This window comes from Trachypithecus francoisi, unplaced genomic scaffold, assembly GCF_009764315.1.
Source record: "Trachypithecus francoisi isolate TF-2019V2 unplaced genomic scaffold, Tfra_2.0 Lachesis_group16, whole genome shotgun sequence".
NCBI lineage: Eukaryota > Metazoa > Chordata > Mammalia > Primates > Cercopithecidae > Trachypithecus > Trachypithecus francoisi.
Genome location: NW_022681461.1, coordinates 68,633,948 through 68,650,352, shown reverse-complemented (window position 1 = coordinate 68,650,352; position 16,405 = coordinate 68,633,948). Strand labels below are relative to the sequence as shown.

Below are 16,405 nucleotides of genomic sequence, written 5' to 3'. Positions count from 1 at the left end.
AAAAACCTCCAATTGAATTAAAAAATGGACACATTGTTCTAAACAGAAATTTCTCAAAAGACATACAAGTGATCAACAAATATATGAAAACACGCTCCTCATTAGTAAATATCAGGTAAATGCAAATCAAAAACCACAATGAGGTATAATCTCATCTCAGTTAGAATGGCTACTATAAAAAAGTCAAAAATAACGAATGCTGGTGAGAATGCAGAGAAAAGAAAACTCTTACTATTCATGGGAATGTAAACTAGTACAGTCACTATATAGAACAGTTTGAAAGTTCCTCTAAAAACTACAAAAAGAAATACCATATATCGACGAATCCCATGACTTGGTATTTATCCAAATTAAAGGAAATCAGCTTATTGAAGAGACATCTGCAACTGCATGCTTACTGCAGGATTATCCACAATGGTCAAGCTATGGAATCAACCTAGGTGTCTCACAACAGATGACTAGATAAAGAAAATGTGGTATGTATACACAATGAAATGCAATTCAGCCATAAATAAGAATGAAATCCTTTCATTCATGGCAATCTGGATGGAACTGGAGAACATTATATTAAGCAAAATAAGACAGGAACAGAAAGTTAAATGACAGATGTTCTTACTCATATGTGGAAGCTGAAAATTATTGATCTCATAGAAGTAAAAGAATGCTAGAGGTTACTAGTAGGATACAGAGGATATTAGAAGCTGGAAAATGTAGGAGGGAGAGAGGAATAGGGAGAAATGTATTAAAGGAAATAAAATTACAGCTAGATAGGTGTAATAATTTCTAGTGTCCTGTATCACTTAAAGATGACTATGCTTGTTAATGTAATACAGAGTTTCAAATAACTAGGAGCATATTGAACATTCCCAACACAAAGGCATGATCAATGTTTAAGATGATTGATATACTAATTACCCTGATCTGATCACCATATATTATATGGATCAAAATATCACTACATATTCCATAAATACACACGAGCATTATTTGTCAATATAAAAAAACATAAAAGAAGTCTAATATGAGCCAGCAATAACTATAACAAACAAATGGGATCTCGAGCTGCATCAACAGAAGCATAACAGTTGGCAAGAAGGAGGCAAAAATCCCATTTTTCTCAGCCCTGGATCATTCCCACCTTGATGAAGAAGAGTGTCAGTTTGGGCGTTATGGCCCAGGATGTGAAAAAGTTCTATCTAGACGGCAGTGGCCAGGAAGGTGAAATGTCTGAAAAATGCTTCATATGATACTATTTAAAGAAACTGGGGTGTTTAGGTTGGTTAAAATGTACAGGCTCTTTTATTTTTGTTGTCAAATTTCCCAAGAGCTGCCTTGGAAAACGAATATCAGATCCCTTTCCTTTTGGACATGGAGGACCATGAACACAGATTTCAAGTTGATGTAAGAAGAAACCCTCTAATAGTCAGTAATGGTGTGGAAATGAGATGGCCTATTTCCCGAGTAGTGAGAAAGCTGTCAAAGGAGGTAATCAAGAGACACTGGAAAGATGTTGGACTACATACTCTCTGAGGCTCCTCACAACTCCATTTCTGGGAGTACTGACACTCTTTTATTCTCTCATCACTACTGAAGAATCAGAGAAGACAAACTTGATAACCCAACAGAAATCCAAAGTCATAAATCCAAAGTGGCTTATCCCAGAAAATACTGCCTGTAGTCCCCAACTGCCCAGCTTCTGCACCTTTTCCCACCTTTTCAAAATGCCCCCTGGAAAATGGGCTGTGACATGGAGGACTCACCTTTCTTCTCAAAATCCACCTTCTCTTCCCCTGGACGTCCCAGACTATCCAGAGTGTGGGTCACCTGGCTGCCAAACTCGTCCTCGCGGGAGACATGGTTGGCCCGCCTAGGTGGCTCCTCGTCCTCCTCACAGTCATAGTCATCTAGGATGGGAGTCTCCCGGATGGGCACGCCGATGACGGAATTGTGGGTTTGCAGCCGGGAGGAACGGAAGCTCTCCCGCGCCTGGGGACCCAGCAGCACAGATGGGATGTAGTGGATCTCATGAGTGGCTTCTGTGCTTGCGCTCTTCTGGGGGATGCGGCGACGCTTCTGCCAACGTCGCTGGGCATACAGCGCCACGGTGAACACCAGCAGCAGCAGCAGCAGCGCGATGAGGCCACCCTGGAGCAGGAAGGAAGGACAAACAAATGGGCCACTGTTCTTTGGCTTCGAGGGCCACAGGGGATTTTCCTGTCCACTACACTCTGCCAGGATCCCTGGGTTTGGCTCATAGAGCCTCAGGAACCATCAGCTATGGTTCTTAAGCTAGAGAGACACTGTTTCAAACCTGACTTTTTTACCAACAAGCTGTGTGACCCTGGGCAAACTTCTTGACTTCTCTGAGCCTTGCTTTCCGTAGGTATAAAGGATGAGTACGAATCCCTGCTCTTCCTTCTTCACAAGCTTGCCATAGGAAGCAAATCAAATGGATAATGGTCACGTCAGGGCAATACAGATGGCTCAGTGTCAGGAAGGGTCAGGGCTGAGGCTTCACACAGGTGAATGTCTGAATCCAGACTTCACCTCCCACCAGTTGAACAACCCAAGGACAATTGCCTACGCTCCCCAGCCTTGCTTCCTCATCTGTAGAATGAGTTAACTGAAGGCTCAAGAGACAGTAGTAGACTTTGTTACATCTTGCTGCAAATATAAGATAGCATTATTAAATCAAACATAATTTCTGCATAACCTGTATTTTCTTCATTTTTCAGAAACACTAGTCTTTAAATTCCTGAATTTCAATAAGGGAACTGGGACAAAGTAGGTCCTTAACAAGTATTTGGTAAATGAGTGAATGAAAATGTACCTTTCTAGGACTCCTTTAATCAGAATTTCAAGGTCAACTGAAAAATATATATATACACACACATATATATATACACACACACACATTTTTTTCTTTGATACACCCAACTCCTAAATGTTTGAGTCTGCATTATCATACATTAATTTCAAATAAGCTAATGTGTTAATGCATATATCTTACATGACTCGTATGATTCATGAAATACCCTGGTCTGTGAGATCCTTCAGGGCAGAGGTATTTTCAAAACACATCTGTAATCCCCATAACAACCTTTCGTGAGCTGGAAGTGGAAGGTTTGCATTCTCCAGGCCTCCCCTCAATTGTTCTGTGCCAGAAACCTCTCTTCTGATGGGTAGGCCCTCATCACTTCTCTTGCTTTTCTTCACTTTATACTCTGCTTCATGTTTGGGAGATTGGAAGACACTTTGTCGAATGCCTGCTGTGTAACCCCTGGAGTCAGGAGGAATCACCCTGGTTGTATACAGGGTAAGAGAGAGGCTTCAAAAAATCAAGAGACCCAGAAACTGAGACAGTAAGTGTGAGTCTTACTTTGTGTGTGTTTATTTTGTTTGTTTTTGCTTTTTAACTCTAGAGCCTATATTCTTTCAATTCCACCTGTGTGGTTGACGGCTTCTCCTTGGCTATGATCTCATTGAAGGCAAGGACAAATTCTGACAACTATCTGTACAGCATCTAACAAAGATGACAGATGTTAGCTGTGAATACGTTATCTTGGGGGCAAAGGTGGCTGCTGTTAAACACACCTGTTTAGGCCAAGAAGAACACTGTTTGCTGAAATGACTCAGCCATCCTGCTGACTATATTTGATATTAGAAAACTGGCATGTTCTATTTGCAAGAACCTCAGCTCACTATGCTGAAATTCAGCACCTCCACAGAGGTGGGGGGACTGGTGGATAAGAGGACTAAGAGTTGGTGACCAGGTATGCAGGTGTGGCTGATAGCTCTGGAACAGGGGCCGAAGCCCTGCCTTGAGGTCTGCAGTGAGCTACTTTGGTTTCCCCAAGAAAGTTTCTCTGGATGTCATAACATAAAAACAAATGCACAAATCAAACAAAGCTATAAGTGTGTGTATTTATATGTGTATTTGTGTGTGTGTGTGTAGAATCTATTAAATATATGTGTAACCGCATGTGTATACCAGAGGTGATTCTGTATATATCACCTTAAAAAACAACAATGAATCTTTTTTCCTCTATAGAACATATGATGGTGATTGCTCTGTGTCACAAAATTACGTGTGACATGATACGATTTGTCTGGGACTTTTTTGTGTTTCAGAAATAAGAAAAGGAGAGGGAGGGCATGAGGATGAGTGAAGAGGAGAGGTGATAGAGAGGGAGAGTGAAGAGAGAAAACAGCTGGGGGCAACACTAATCCTTGATAAACACAAGGGCTGACCCTCTCCTTCCTTCACACCTTTACTGAATGTTATTTTATTTAATCTTCAAGACAAGACTATGTGATAGAAATTAGTTTCTGCTGTATAGATGAGGAAAAGGTGATACAGAGAAGTAAGAAACTAGCTTGAAGTCACACAGTCAGGACTTAATTCCAGGTCCAGCTGGATTAAAAGGGCCAGGAAGTGGTGGAGCTGTGACTGGACCCCAGCTCTCCATTTCACAGCCCTTGGTTACTGAACAGATATTCTCATTGACTAAAGAGAGGGAAGGGGAGAAGGAGGAAAGATGGTGAGGGCGCATGAAAAGGAAAAAGGAAAGTATCATTTTCAACTTCATCTTCCAGATGTGCAATGGGCACATCTTCTCTTCAGAGAAGCTTTTCATTCTGCCCCATTGATGCCCCTGGGGGAATCTCCTTGCCTGACCCCACCCTCTGTCTTCTCACATTTGGGTGTTTCATTCAGTAAGAGGCTAAGGCCTTGCATGGTTTCTGGGCCTTCATTCCTCATCCAACTCAGTATATCCAAATTATGGTTGTTGGACTCTGTGGTCAGATCTCAGGACCAATACTGACCTAGGAAAGACCAGGCCTAACCAACCCATCGACCTGCAACTACTAATGCCCCTTCCTTCCCTCCTTGTACCCTTTGCCTCGAGAGCCTTCCAGCAGTAAATGGCTAAGTGTTGGCATCAGACTGACATGATTTTATCCAGGTTCTACTGCTTAGACACTGTGTGACCTTGACTAGGTCACTTTATCTTTCTAGATCTTTGGCTTTCTCATGGGTTAAACAAGGACAAGAGTCATAGTGTCACCTCATTGGGGCATGAAGGCTAAATAAGATGCTTGTGGGGTACTTAATATAGTGTAGGGGTACGTGGTATCGCAGGTTGTTAGCTATTGTTACTGTCAACAGAATTCAGCAAGTATAGATTCTGTGTTGAATGAATAAAGGAATGAATGAATGAATGACGACTTTCTGGCCCTATATACCTATTCTGCACAACTTGCCTTGGATCCCCAAATGCTTCTCAATCTGGACCAAATGCTTGATATGTGCTCTTTCATTCACCTTTACACCTGTGATCATCCTACGTTAAGTTAGAAACTGAGGCACAGAGACAAAAGGTCATTTACTCAAGATAGTGCAACTGAGATTCAAACTAGCTCCAGCACGACTTTAAAACTGTTCTTGGAGTGGAGAAGGGACAGGAACAAAAGCCTACTTAGCCCCTGCCCAGTCTCACTTCTTCCTTATCAAGTTACCTGGGCAATTTCAGGTACAGATTTCTCAACACAGGAAACTTCCAGAAGGATGTGGCAGAGGGACCCCCTGGTTTGGGAGGCACTGAGCTTGAGGTTCCCTTTAGTTTATTGACCCACTGATTCTTTAGCCCTTGGCCTTGCGGTTTGATATGAGCCCAAGCTAGTGGCTATGGCTTTCCCATTAGGGCACAGGTTCCTTATCCTCACTCCCCAGCCTGCCCTGAACTCAGCTTCCATCACCTCTAGCTGAGTCACTGACCACCTGGTTTCCATTACGGATTCGAGTTTTATTGCAAGAACTTGGTCAAAGCAGAATCCCAGTATTCTGGGGCTCACCATGCCACTGACTACTGAAACAGACATTCTAGGCTGGGCTTCTAAAGAACTCAGGAGGCATCATCTAAGACATGGTAGCAGCTTAGGTAACGTTGCAAGCACCAGTCTGACCAGTCCTCCCTCCCTAGACCCTGAAAAAGTAGTGGAATACATGAAATTGGATACAGTCTCAAAACATGGGGGAAAAATGTTCTAAATTCAAGTTTACTTACTGTCTGACCTTGGCCTGCTCTTATGGACCTTCAGTTTATTAATCAGTAAATTGGACTTGGCCAATACTTGTAATACTGTACCACACAGTTAGAAGCAGCTAAGACTGGGGGTCAGAAACACGAGGTTGAAATCTAATGCTACACATATAAGCTAGGCTATCTTGGACACAGAATTTAATTTTTCTGATTAACAATTTTATTATCTATAAAATTGGATCATAGACTTCTTTATCAAGGGAAGTGAGATATGAGCTAATGGACATGGGACACTTTGTTTAGTGCCCGGCACATGGTAAACCTGTGATAGAAGAAAATCTTCACTCATGGTACCCCCTGGGGCTGCTGTGCAAATCAAATCTGAAAACAGCTGTGACATCCTGTAAAAACTGAAGAGTGCTGTGCACAAGCAAAGGAGCTCAAGAGAACCATCTGGCTGCCTCTGTCATAGACATCTCACCCAAAGAATGCAGATGAGTGACTCAGAATCAAGAAGGAAGTGTAGACTGTGTCCACCTGCACCGGTCCAGGCTGCTGTCCTGGTCCACACCCATAGAATTACATACTCCCTCCTTTATCGGCTTCCCACACCAGAGGTAAGCAAACAGAAAAGCAGGAGCAATTGATCAGTGCTCAGCAGGGTTAGCGTGTCCAGCCTCTGAGTCCACACCAGGAGCAAACACAGGCCCAGGTAGTGAAAAAAAATGCTACAAGGCAAGAGGAGAGCTGAGGAGGGAGGAAAAGACCTAGGAAGATGGCTGTGAATTTTTAAAAAGCAAGTTTAGAAGAGGCGAAGTCTCCAAGGGCGACAAGCTGAGACCCTGCTAGCCTCAGGGACGACCTGATGCCAAGTCGGATTTGGACCGTGCTCACTGCAGGGCAGCCCTAGACAAACAAGGCTGAGGAAGTCACTGCAAGTTCTAGAAATAATAACACCAGTCTATTAGTTTGGGGGTTGCTTCTGTGAGGTCGTAAGCTGGACGGATCTTGGGGTGATCGGTTTTACCATCACCTTATGAGAATTTCAAGAAGCTTTCAGGGAGGAGGTAGAGAAGAGATGTGAGAAAGAAAGTACACCCCTATCCCTTCTGGAACCTTCCCCATTACAAGTCTCTATAGGCAGGATCAGCCTGTTGCTCTGGTTCTATTACTGACAATGAGTCTCAGATTCCCCAGGGGAACAAGACAAGGGTGAAGGTGGGAGGTGTCAAGGGCAGAGTGCTCTGATGGGGCAACCTGGTGCCTGGGGGCATACAGGCCAGCATGAGAATCCCTGCTTCCCTCCTTGCTGTTGGCTGTGACAGGTTCGTTACATTTTACCTCCTTGGACTGCAGTAGGCTCCCTTTAAAATGAGGCTAATAGTTCACAATGTGAAGAGTTATGTTAAGGATTAAACAAGACATTCAAAGGTCTGGATAAAGCATCTGGCACCACAAAAGTCAACAAATACTAGCATCATTCCTTCAGCTTCCCTATATGTCTATCACAAACCAAATCCTTTCACCCCAGTCCCCCTTGCTCAAATCCCTCTCCTGGCTTCTTGGGGTCCTTAAAATAATGTCCAGGTTCCCTCGCCTGGTACCCAAAGTGCCTCATGACTGGGTCCCTGCTTCCTTCTCATTCCCCAACTCCCCACAAGCCACACCTGTCCTACCTGTCCTGGAGTCACCCTGGGCAGTTGGCATCATCCAAAGTGTGATGCTCCCTCTTCTGCAGTCACTACCCCCTCAGCCTGAAGCACCCTCTCACTCACTCCACCTGGAATCTCAGAAGGTGACTTCATTTGGAAATAGGATATTTGCAGAGATAATTAGTTAAGATGAAGTCATATTGGATTAAAGTGAGTCCTAAATCCAATGACTGGTGTCCTCATAAGAACAGGAGTGGACACACAGGGAAGAAGCTCACATGAAGATGAAGACAGAGATCCGAGTGATGCATCTGCAAGCCAAGGAATGCCGAAGGTCATCAGCAACCATGAGAAACTGGTAGAAAGTCATGGGACAGATTCTCCCTCAGACTCTCCAGGAGGAGCAAACCTTGCTGACATAATGATTTTGAACTTCTGGCCTCCTGAACCATGAAAGAATACATTTCTCATGTTTTAAGCCATCTAGTGTGCAGTAATTTAATATGGAAGCCCCAAGAAACTAATGCACTGCCCTTGACCTATTGATCTCAGCCCACTCAGCTGTCTAAGCTTGGAGATCACTTCCCCATGGAACATCTCTGTGTTTTCAGATTGGGGTGAGGCTTTCCTGGCTCCAGTCCTCTGGCTGTTGTGATCCAATCATCTGTTTGACCATTTTCCCATTCAAGGTCTTGAGTTGCTGTTTACCCCTACCATTTATCCAGCCTTAGTTCCAGTGCTTGGCCCAGGGAAGGTGCTTAATAAACACATCCAGAAGCTGACAGTCTTCACCAGACTTTCCAGAGGAATGCAAACTCAAGTCCTTGTTTCGGCTCTGACCCCAGCATCAACAGGGCACCTATCAAACCTTCTATGCCCCTTTGCTGCTTTGACTTTCTCCAATGCCAGTGCCTTCAGCTGGTTTTCTTACATACACAACCTCAAAAACGGAAAAATACAGAGAGGTAAAAAGTATAAAGCACTTCAAACCACCCCACCAAGAGACTAAAAAGTCAAACTCAGTACGCTGTTTGGCCTGGCCCCATTTTAATTTATTTTTCACGTTAAAATATCGAGGCATGAAAGAAGGAACCAGAGAAAGGAAAGAAAGGGGTAATATGAAAAATGCTGTATTTGACAATGTGTCATTTGGAAACTGATTATTTCTGTCTCCGGCCTTTTTAATATTCCCTCACCACGGCCAAGCCGCAAGGGGATTTGGTATTCTAAGACTGGATTTATAATACTCTGTTCTGCAGTGATAAGAACACGGGCCCTTAATCCTCAGAGCTGTGAACATGCATATTCTCTCAAGTAATGTCCTTCTCTTCTCGCCACTTATTTCTGGTCCCTGGCAGCAATGATGTCATGATGGCTGAGAACTGGTGAGCCACTGGGCCTTCTCTTGGCCACTTGCCTAATGACAGAGCTAGTGGGGAAGGGGGCCGGGGATCCAAGTGATCTGAGACGTCTCCTTTCAGGCCCCAGTCTATGTTTAAGCTGGAATAATTATTAGAAAATAGTCTAAGTCTTTAGTGTTAGAAAAAAAAGAAAAGGAACAAGAAAGAAACTGAGATTCAAAGGATGGAAGTGACTTGACCAACATCACAAAACATCCTAAAATAGTTTTGGAGACAGAATATGCAGCCAACACCCTCCAAAGCTGCTAAGGAAACATGTGAATTGTGACAATTTGATATACAAAATAGCTTCTATAACTTTCCACTTCTCTCTACTCTATGGCTGTCCTATGCCCTAGTTTTCATGGATTTTCATCATGATACATGCTGAATGATCTTGCATGCTTTATTCCCCCTTTCCCACTATTCTCAATCCATCTCACTTACCATAACTAAGGCACACATGGAAACTGATCCCCTCCCTATTGACTAAGCTAAGAGTCCTGTAGTTTGACAGTTCAAGTCCTCGTCATCTATCTTTGTGGATAACCGTGTCTGGAACATATGCTTTTGAAATACCCTTCAAATGTGTGCTTTGGCCATCCACGCAACCACCCCTATTAAGCTCTTGCTACACAGCAGGCATGGTGCTAAGTATCCAACCACAATGTAACTCTCTGCTCCCAGGAAGCTGGGGCCTGAAAGGAGACTGATCAGAGTACTTGGAGCCCGAGCCTCCTTTCCCACCAGCTCTGTCATTAGGCGAGTGGAGAAGAGAAGGCCCAGTGGATCACCAGTTCTCACCATCATGGCATTGTGGCTGCCAGGGACCAAATTCTCAGTCCTGAGGTGTTTTTGTAGAAGCCATTTACTTTACCTGGAGTGATGCCCTCAGTCTTATTCCTCACCCTTACATGTACACATCCAAATACCACCCATACTTCACTGCTAACTTCAATGCATCTCCTTTATGAACTCCTAGGCTCTTCCCCTCCCCATGTGCAGCCAGAAGGAATTTCATTATCCTCTGCACTCCCACAGTGCTTCGCCTTAACCCTCACTTAAGGATCTTCAGCATTTACTACCTTGTATTAGAGTTGTTGATGCTCTTTACTTAGCTGCCCTACAGGTTAGATTATTATGCCCAGTAAACAGATGTAAAAAAAAAAAAAAAAAATGGAGACTCAAAAGAGAAACTGCTTAAAACCATATAACCAGGTAGAAAATATATATGATAAGATTTTCCACTGGGGGAAATTCCCAATAAACTGTGGGCTCACTATCTCAGAAACTGGGACTGTCTCAAGGGAGACATTTGGTAATAGAAACATTTTTGGTTGTCACAACTTAGGGGAGAGAGTACTAGCATCTAGTGGGAAGAAGCTGGGGAATCTGTAAACACCCTACATACACAGGACATCCACGTACAACAAAGAATTAACTGGCCCCAAATGTCAATAGTGGAGAGGTTGAGAATCCCTAGTCTAAGAGAGAGATGATGAGACCAGAAGTAAGTTAAAGTGGCAGGTCAGTTACCAGGATAGGAAGACTTGTGTCTACTGGTAAGGAAGGAGGTGTCAACAATGACACTGAGGTCTAGATTCTGTCACTGGATTAGGGAGGAAGCTACCTATCTATGTCTTATTTTTTCTTGGGGAATCTTCCAGAAAGTTATATACAATACCAGCATGTAATCAAATGAAGAGACACATGTACATGTGTGAACAATAAAAGAAAAAGGCACAACAAATAAGAATTTGCATGTATACATGTGTGTGTATATGTATGCATTCACATTTGTAAAAGTATACTCATACCTATGTTAATATTTCTATAGTTAGCTATATTTATCTATATTTCTTTTTTGCCTCTAGACAAATATACGGTGACCTACTTAAGAAGTCCCATTATAGAAAATGAAACATATTTCTCTTTTAAATAAATCATCTACTTACCATGTGTCTATTAGAGATACTATTTTACTTCCAAAGATAATGCCAAAGGAATAAAGTAAAAACACATTGGTTCTTTGGAATGCATTCACCTTCCACCCACTACCCCCAGCTCAAACTTCCTTAATCATCTTTAGATCAGATTAGAACAGGGTCAAAATCCTGGGATAACATACTGAATTCTATAAAAATTTATCAAGGAGAAGGCTAAAGAATGCTTGGAGACACCAGCGTTTTCCCATAAGTTAGACAGACAGGTTTTTCTATTGACCTTTTTATTAGTACGGTCATGACTCAAACCTACGTCTGTTTGACTTATGTGTCTTTGGATAAGTCACTTGGGTTTTCTCATCTGTGAACTGGGTTACTAACACCTAAGTGCGAGAATCTGTGGAGGATTAACTGAGAATGCAGGGTATAACACAGTTAGCGAATAGCTTGCAAGTAGTGGATCTTTATTATTCATGTAAGATCTTGTCTCCTAAAAAACATTTTGATACAAAGTAGTGGTGAAACCACTACCTCCCCTTCACTATACAATCAGATATTCTCTATACAGTTTCCCAGCTGCATTCCTCCCACAGACTCCAAACTGTGATCGTGATCCCTTCCCCTCTTTGGGGTGAGTAGGTGGGATTGGATGGTTTCTAACAGCCATCCCAGCTCTAATACTCTAGAAGATTAGAAAAGCAAAGGCAAACTGGAAAGCGTTTTGGAAGAGATGAAATACATATATTCTTATGACATCCTGCCTGGTATTACAGGTGTAAATGCATATATTAAACCAGTTAACCATCCTGTATCCTTCACAGCATTTCATGCTTCTGTGCTTTTGCTCATGCTTCCTCTGTCTGAAATGCCCTTCCTTCACTTCTTTGTCCAGTCCTTTAAGCCTCAGATTGTAGGTCATGAGTTTTCTGAAATCTGCTTTTTCTGACTGGGTTAAGTACCACCTGTTAGGTCTTGCAGTGACTGATGCTTTCGTACGCCAGACCATGCAGCAGATTGCATCATAGTTTGACTCCCTCCCATCACCCTAGTGCCCACTGAGGGTTTTCTTAATCGTTTCTGTTTTCCCAGGATGCAGCTCAGTGTCTGATACCGAGTAGCCCTCATTATGTATTTATTGTATTTCTACACTGAGAGGCAACGAAAGGAAGGGCAGGGTTTTATTTATTTTTGGTTGAATTTGAATGGTACACAGCACATAGTAGTAAATCTTCAATTACTTGTTGAAAGAAAGAATGAAAAAATCCATCATAAATGCCTCTCTAAGGGCAGTTGACCAAAATACACCTACGTCTGTCTGGCATTCCTCCATCTGTCTGTAAGAGAGGGCTGAAGGTAATTCACATGAACCATTTAACACAAGTCAGCATTCCACTACATGTCCTCAGGTGGCCTCTGAAGTTCTGTCGCAAATCCCACTCTAAAGGATGGGTGAATGGAGAAGGTGGGGGAAAACATCTTTAGGAAGATTGAGTTTCTTCCCATTCTTTGAGTCATGAAAACATACAGATGAACCCAAGTGGCCAGAGAGGAGCTTTGCCCTCATTCATTGATTTACTTATTCCCCAGGGTAAGGTCATACCTGGAAGCAGGCAGACCTAAGTTCCCAGTTTTACTCTGTCATCCACAAGTAATGGGAATTTGGGACATTCTCTCTGCAATGCTCAGTCTTCACAGCTGTAATACAGGAATAATACCATTCACCAAAAAGGCTGTTGTGAAGACTGGATAAGGTGATATATGTAAAATATGCCACACAGCCCTTGACCTGCATAAAACATTCAATAAGTGGTAGTCATTGGCTTAACTCTTACTACTATTACTGTAATTTTCTGACCCTGTACCAAACCTTCTGCCTCAATTTAGAAATACACAGGTATGCCCTTGAATAACTCACAGCTGGTTTGTGGAAACATGTAAGTAAGCAGGTAGTTATCACAATGCATAGTTTAGCAAGCTCCATGTAAGAGGGAAACATGGTAAGGGGTAAAGAGTTTCTCACAGCTTCCAAGTGTAAAACGTAGAGAAAGTGAGGATAAAAAAGATTTTTCTTGCAATTTCAATTATAGTCGAGTTCAAAGGTGTGAAGAACATGCCCATCCAATCAAGTACACTCATGCCCAAAATGTGACAGAAGACTGGATAATCAGCTAAACTGTGTAGTGGTTAATGGTGCAGGCTCTGGAGTTGATGGCCTTGGGTTTGAGTACCTGTGCTGTCATTTACCAGCTATGGAACCTTGGATAGGCTACTAAATTTCTCATATCCTCATCTTTCTCATCTTAATGAGACTAACATTTCATCACTGAAATAGACTATTGTGAAAATTAAACAAGTGGGCCGGGCGCGGTGGCTCAAGCCTGTAATCCCAGCACTTTGGGAGGCCGAGACGGGCGGATCACGAGGTCAGGAGTTCGAGATCATCCTGGCTAACACGGTGAAACCCCGTCTCTACTAAAAAAATACAAAAAGCTAGCCGGGCGAGGTGGCTGGCGCCTGTAGTCCCAGCTACTCGGGAGGCTGAGGCAGGAGAATGGCGTAAACCCGGGAGGCGGAGCTTGCAGTGAACTGAGATCCGGCCACAGCACTCCAGCCTGGGTGACAGAGCGAGACTCTGCCTCAAAAAAAAAAAAAAGGAAAAAAGAAAATTAAACAAGTGAATGCAAAAAGCAATCCAACATAGTGTCTAGAATACAGTCAGTGCTCAACAAAAGACGGTTTAAAAAATTCTGGCAGAGGAAAAACATATTGAGAAAGAAATCAGGAAACTTAAAGTCCCAGTCTTTACCTTGTCCCCTTATAAAGTAAAAGAAGTTTGCAGAAAGCTCACAGGTCTTCATAAAGTGGGTTGTTTTGTTTGTTTGTTTTGTAACAGGGTGGCCATAGTAAGCAAATAAACTAGGCATTTCTAACTTCATTAACAGATGACAAAAGTGAACCTTTCAAGAGGGTTTTTGCTCTCTAAGGCTAAAAAGTCAGAAGTCAGTAACAAGACACACATTTGGCTCCAGAATCCTAAGTTTGTCTGCTGCATGCTGCTGCAATAATCTTGAAACGTTCAGTGTGTCTGGAGAGTCGGCAGAATAAAAAGCCTGCATCCTTTGCTCAGTACATCATTCCCCGGGAATGTGTTGCAGATTCACAGGGCTGGTGTGAGATCCCTAATATTGTGCCAATCTTAAAATACTGTGCCAACAACAAAGCCTTATGAGGTTGGAAGTAGGGAAAAGAGAGGAGGGTGGAGGTCAGTGAGAGCGTGGCTAATACTAATACTTGAAAAATAAGTTTCATGTGGGGAGGGAGTTTCTGAAGGGAGCTGGCGGCAGAGTGAGGCTGATGCTGGCTTCTTTAGAAATCATGGATGGGGGTTATGGGAGTTGGTGTGGGTGAGGGTCATGGTCAGGGATTGCTGGTCTATCACCAAGACATAGTCCTGTTGGTGAAGGCTTCCCTTTGCACCTGCTCTACTATAGTGCCCTTCACCTTTGTCTCCATCACCAGATCTCTATTTCCTTTCCTTGTTTTAACTTTATATCAATTACCTCTCCCTTTTATTATATTACACACTAATTTGTTAACTTTGTTCATGGCCTTAATAGAATGGAACTTCCATAATGTAGGGTCTTCTGTTTTGTTCATTACTGTCTTCAGCACCAAGAACAGCACTTAGGGTTTTGTCAATGCTTAGTAGTTATTTTTGGAGTGTATGACTAGATTAATGGATGTAGGGATGGGTGGATAGACGGATGGATGACTGGATGGATGAATACATAAGTAAATAGATATCTCTCAGAATGGTTTAGTAGCTCCTCAAGGACAAGAACCAGATATGAGTTATTTACCAATTCTATCCTCAGCCTATACCCCAGGACTGAAGGCTGGAAGATATATAGTGAATAAAGAAAACATTGCTGTTAGTCCCCTTTTGATGCCCAGGTAAGAGGTACTGGGTATAGGGATAATGAAGACACAAATGTGATAACTAGCTGTTTACTCCTCTCTCTCTACTGTTGGACCAAAGAGGAGGAGGTGGTCTGAATTCCAAGCTTGTTTAATCATTCATTCATTCATTCATTTATTTATTTATTTATTTATTAATACCTAGAAGATACTGAGCCAGAAAGTAAAGGGGTGAAAGGGATGTCAGATGCAACTGCTCAAGCACAATCACCTTACCCAAAAAGCAAACTGTATAGCTGTATCTATTTGTTGTTACTATTACTATATCTGGATGGAAATCATAGGACTTTAGTGAAAGAGGGTATCAATAATGTGGTTCAAAAAGTGATTGTTTTGGGTTCAAATTCTGGCTTGCTGATTAGCTGTACATCGCTTGGCTAGTCATGTTACCTTTTTCAGCCTCAGTTTCCCCAGCTTTAAAATGATCAATAATAACAGGTGCCTTTTCCTCTTCATGTAAGGACTTCATTGATAATCATGTTTTTAAAAGAACTATATACATCCTCAAGTAATTTACACACATCAGAACTTTGTAAATAGGTGTTGTTAAAGAGAGGGACTCCAAAAACCACAGGTAACTCAAGCAGAGTAACTTAAGCCACAAAAGAAACAAAGCTGCAAATCTGTCGGCTTTCCAGTATTTCTGATGCTTCTGTCATCTATCCATCAACCTTTTTCAAAATCTATTACAAACCACACAATAGGAGTCTCTTAGAGGCACTGTTTTGCTGCCATTTTCCAGCATGATGCTGTAGCTGCCAACTGTCTTGAAGGCATGTTGTGATGGTCTCAGGATCTCCCCTACTGGGCCTGATCAAGAAAACCCCTGGAAAGTTAGTTACTAGGGGCACAGAGTCAAGCATAAGATGCCCATCAATGAGAAGGGAAAAGAGAGAGGATTCAATGGGAGGTGGTTTGTGGAATGACAGGAGTAGGAATTAAAAGCTGGCCAGTGTCCTTGACGTACCCACCAGGGCTGAGCTGGTATGATTCATTCTTTCCTCTTTACCTTGCTGCCCTTTGTCTCCTGAGTATTTAAAAACGTGGAGTTCAGGCCAGGTGTGGTGGCTCACACCTGGAACCCCAGCACTTTAGGAGGCTGAGGCAGGTGGATCACCTGAGATCAGGAGTTCGAGACCAGCCTGGCCAACATGGCGAAACCCCATCTCTACTGAAAATACAAAAATTAGCTGGGCATGGTAGCATGTGCCTGTAATCCCAGCTACTAGGGGGGTTGAGGCAGGAGGATCGCTTGAACCTGGGAGGCGGAGGTTAAAGTGAGCCAAGATGGTGCCACTGTACTCCAGCCTGAGCAACAGAGTGAGACTCCATCTCAAAAAACAAAACAAAAGACAAAACAAAACAAAACAAAAGCCATGAAGTTCAAT

General features: G+C 42.7%; 1 protein-coding gene across 3 annotated transcripts in view; it reads right to left on the bottom strand.

Moving 5' to 3' along the window:
• Window positions 1–16,405, bottom strand: part of ASTN2 (astrotactin 2) — a 1,009,693-nt gene that overhangs the window by 800,502 nt on the left and 192,786 nt on the right. For all 3 annotated transcript variants that reach the window (XM_033237645.1, XM_033237646.1, XM_033237647.1), the window contains exon 3: window positions 1,761–2,145. In XM_033237645.1, coding sequence (XP_033093536.1) covers window positions 1,761–2,145 — 385 coding nt within the window. The remainder of the gene's footprint in view (window positions 1–1,760; window positions 2,146–16,405) is intronic.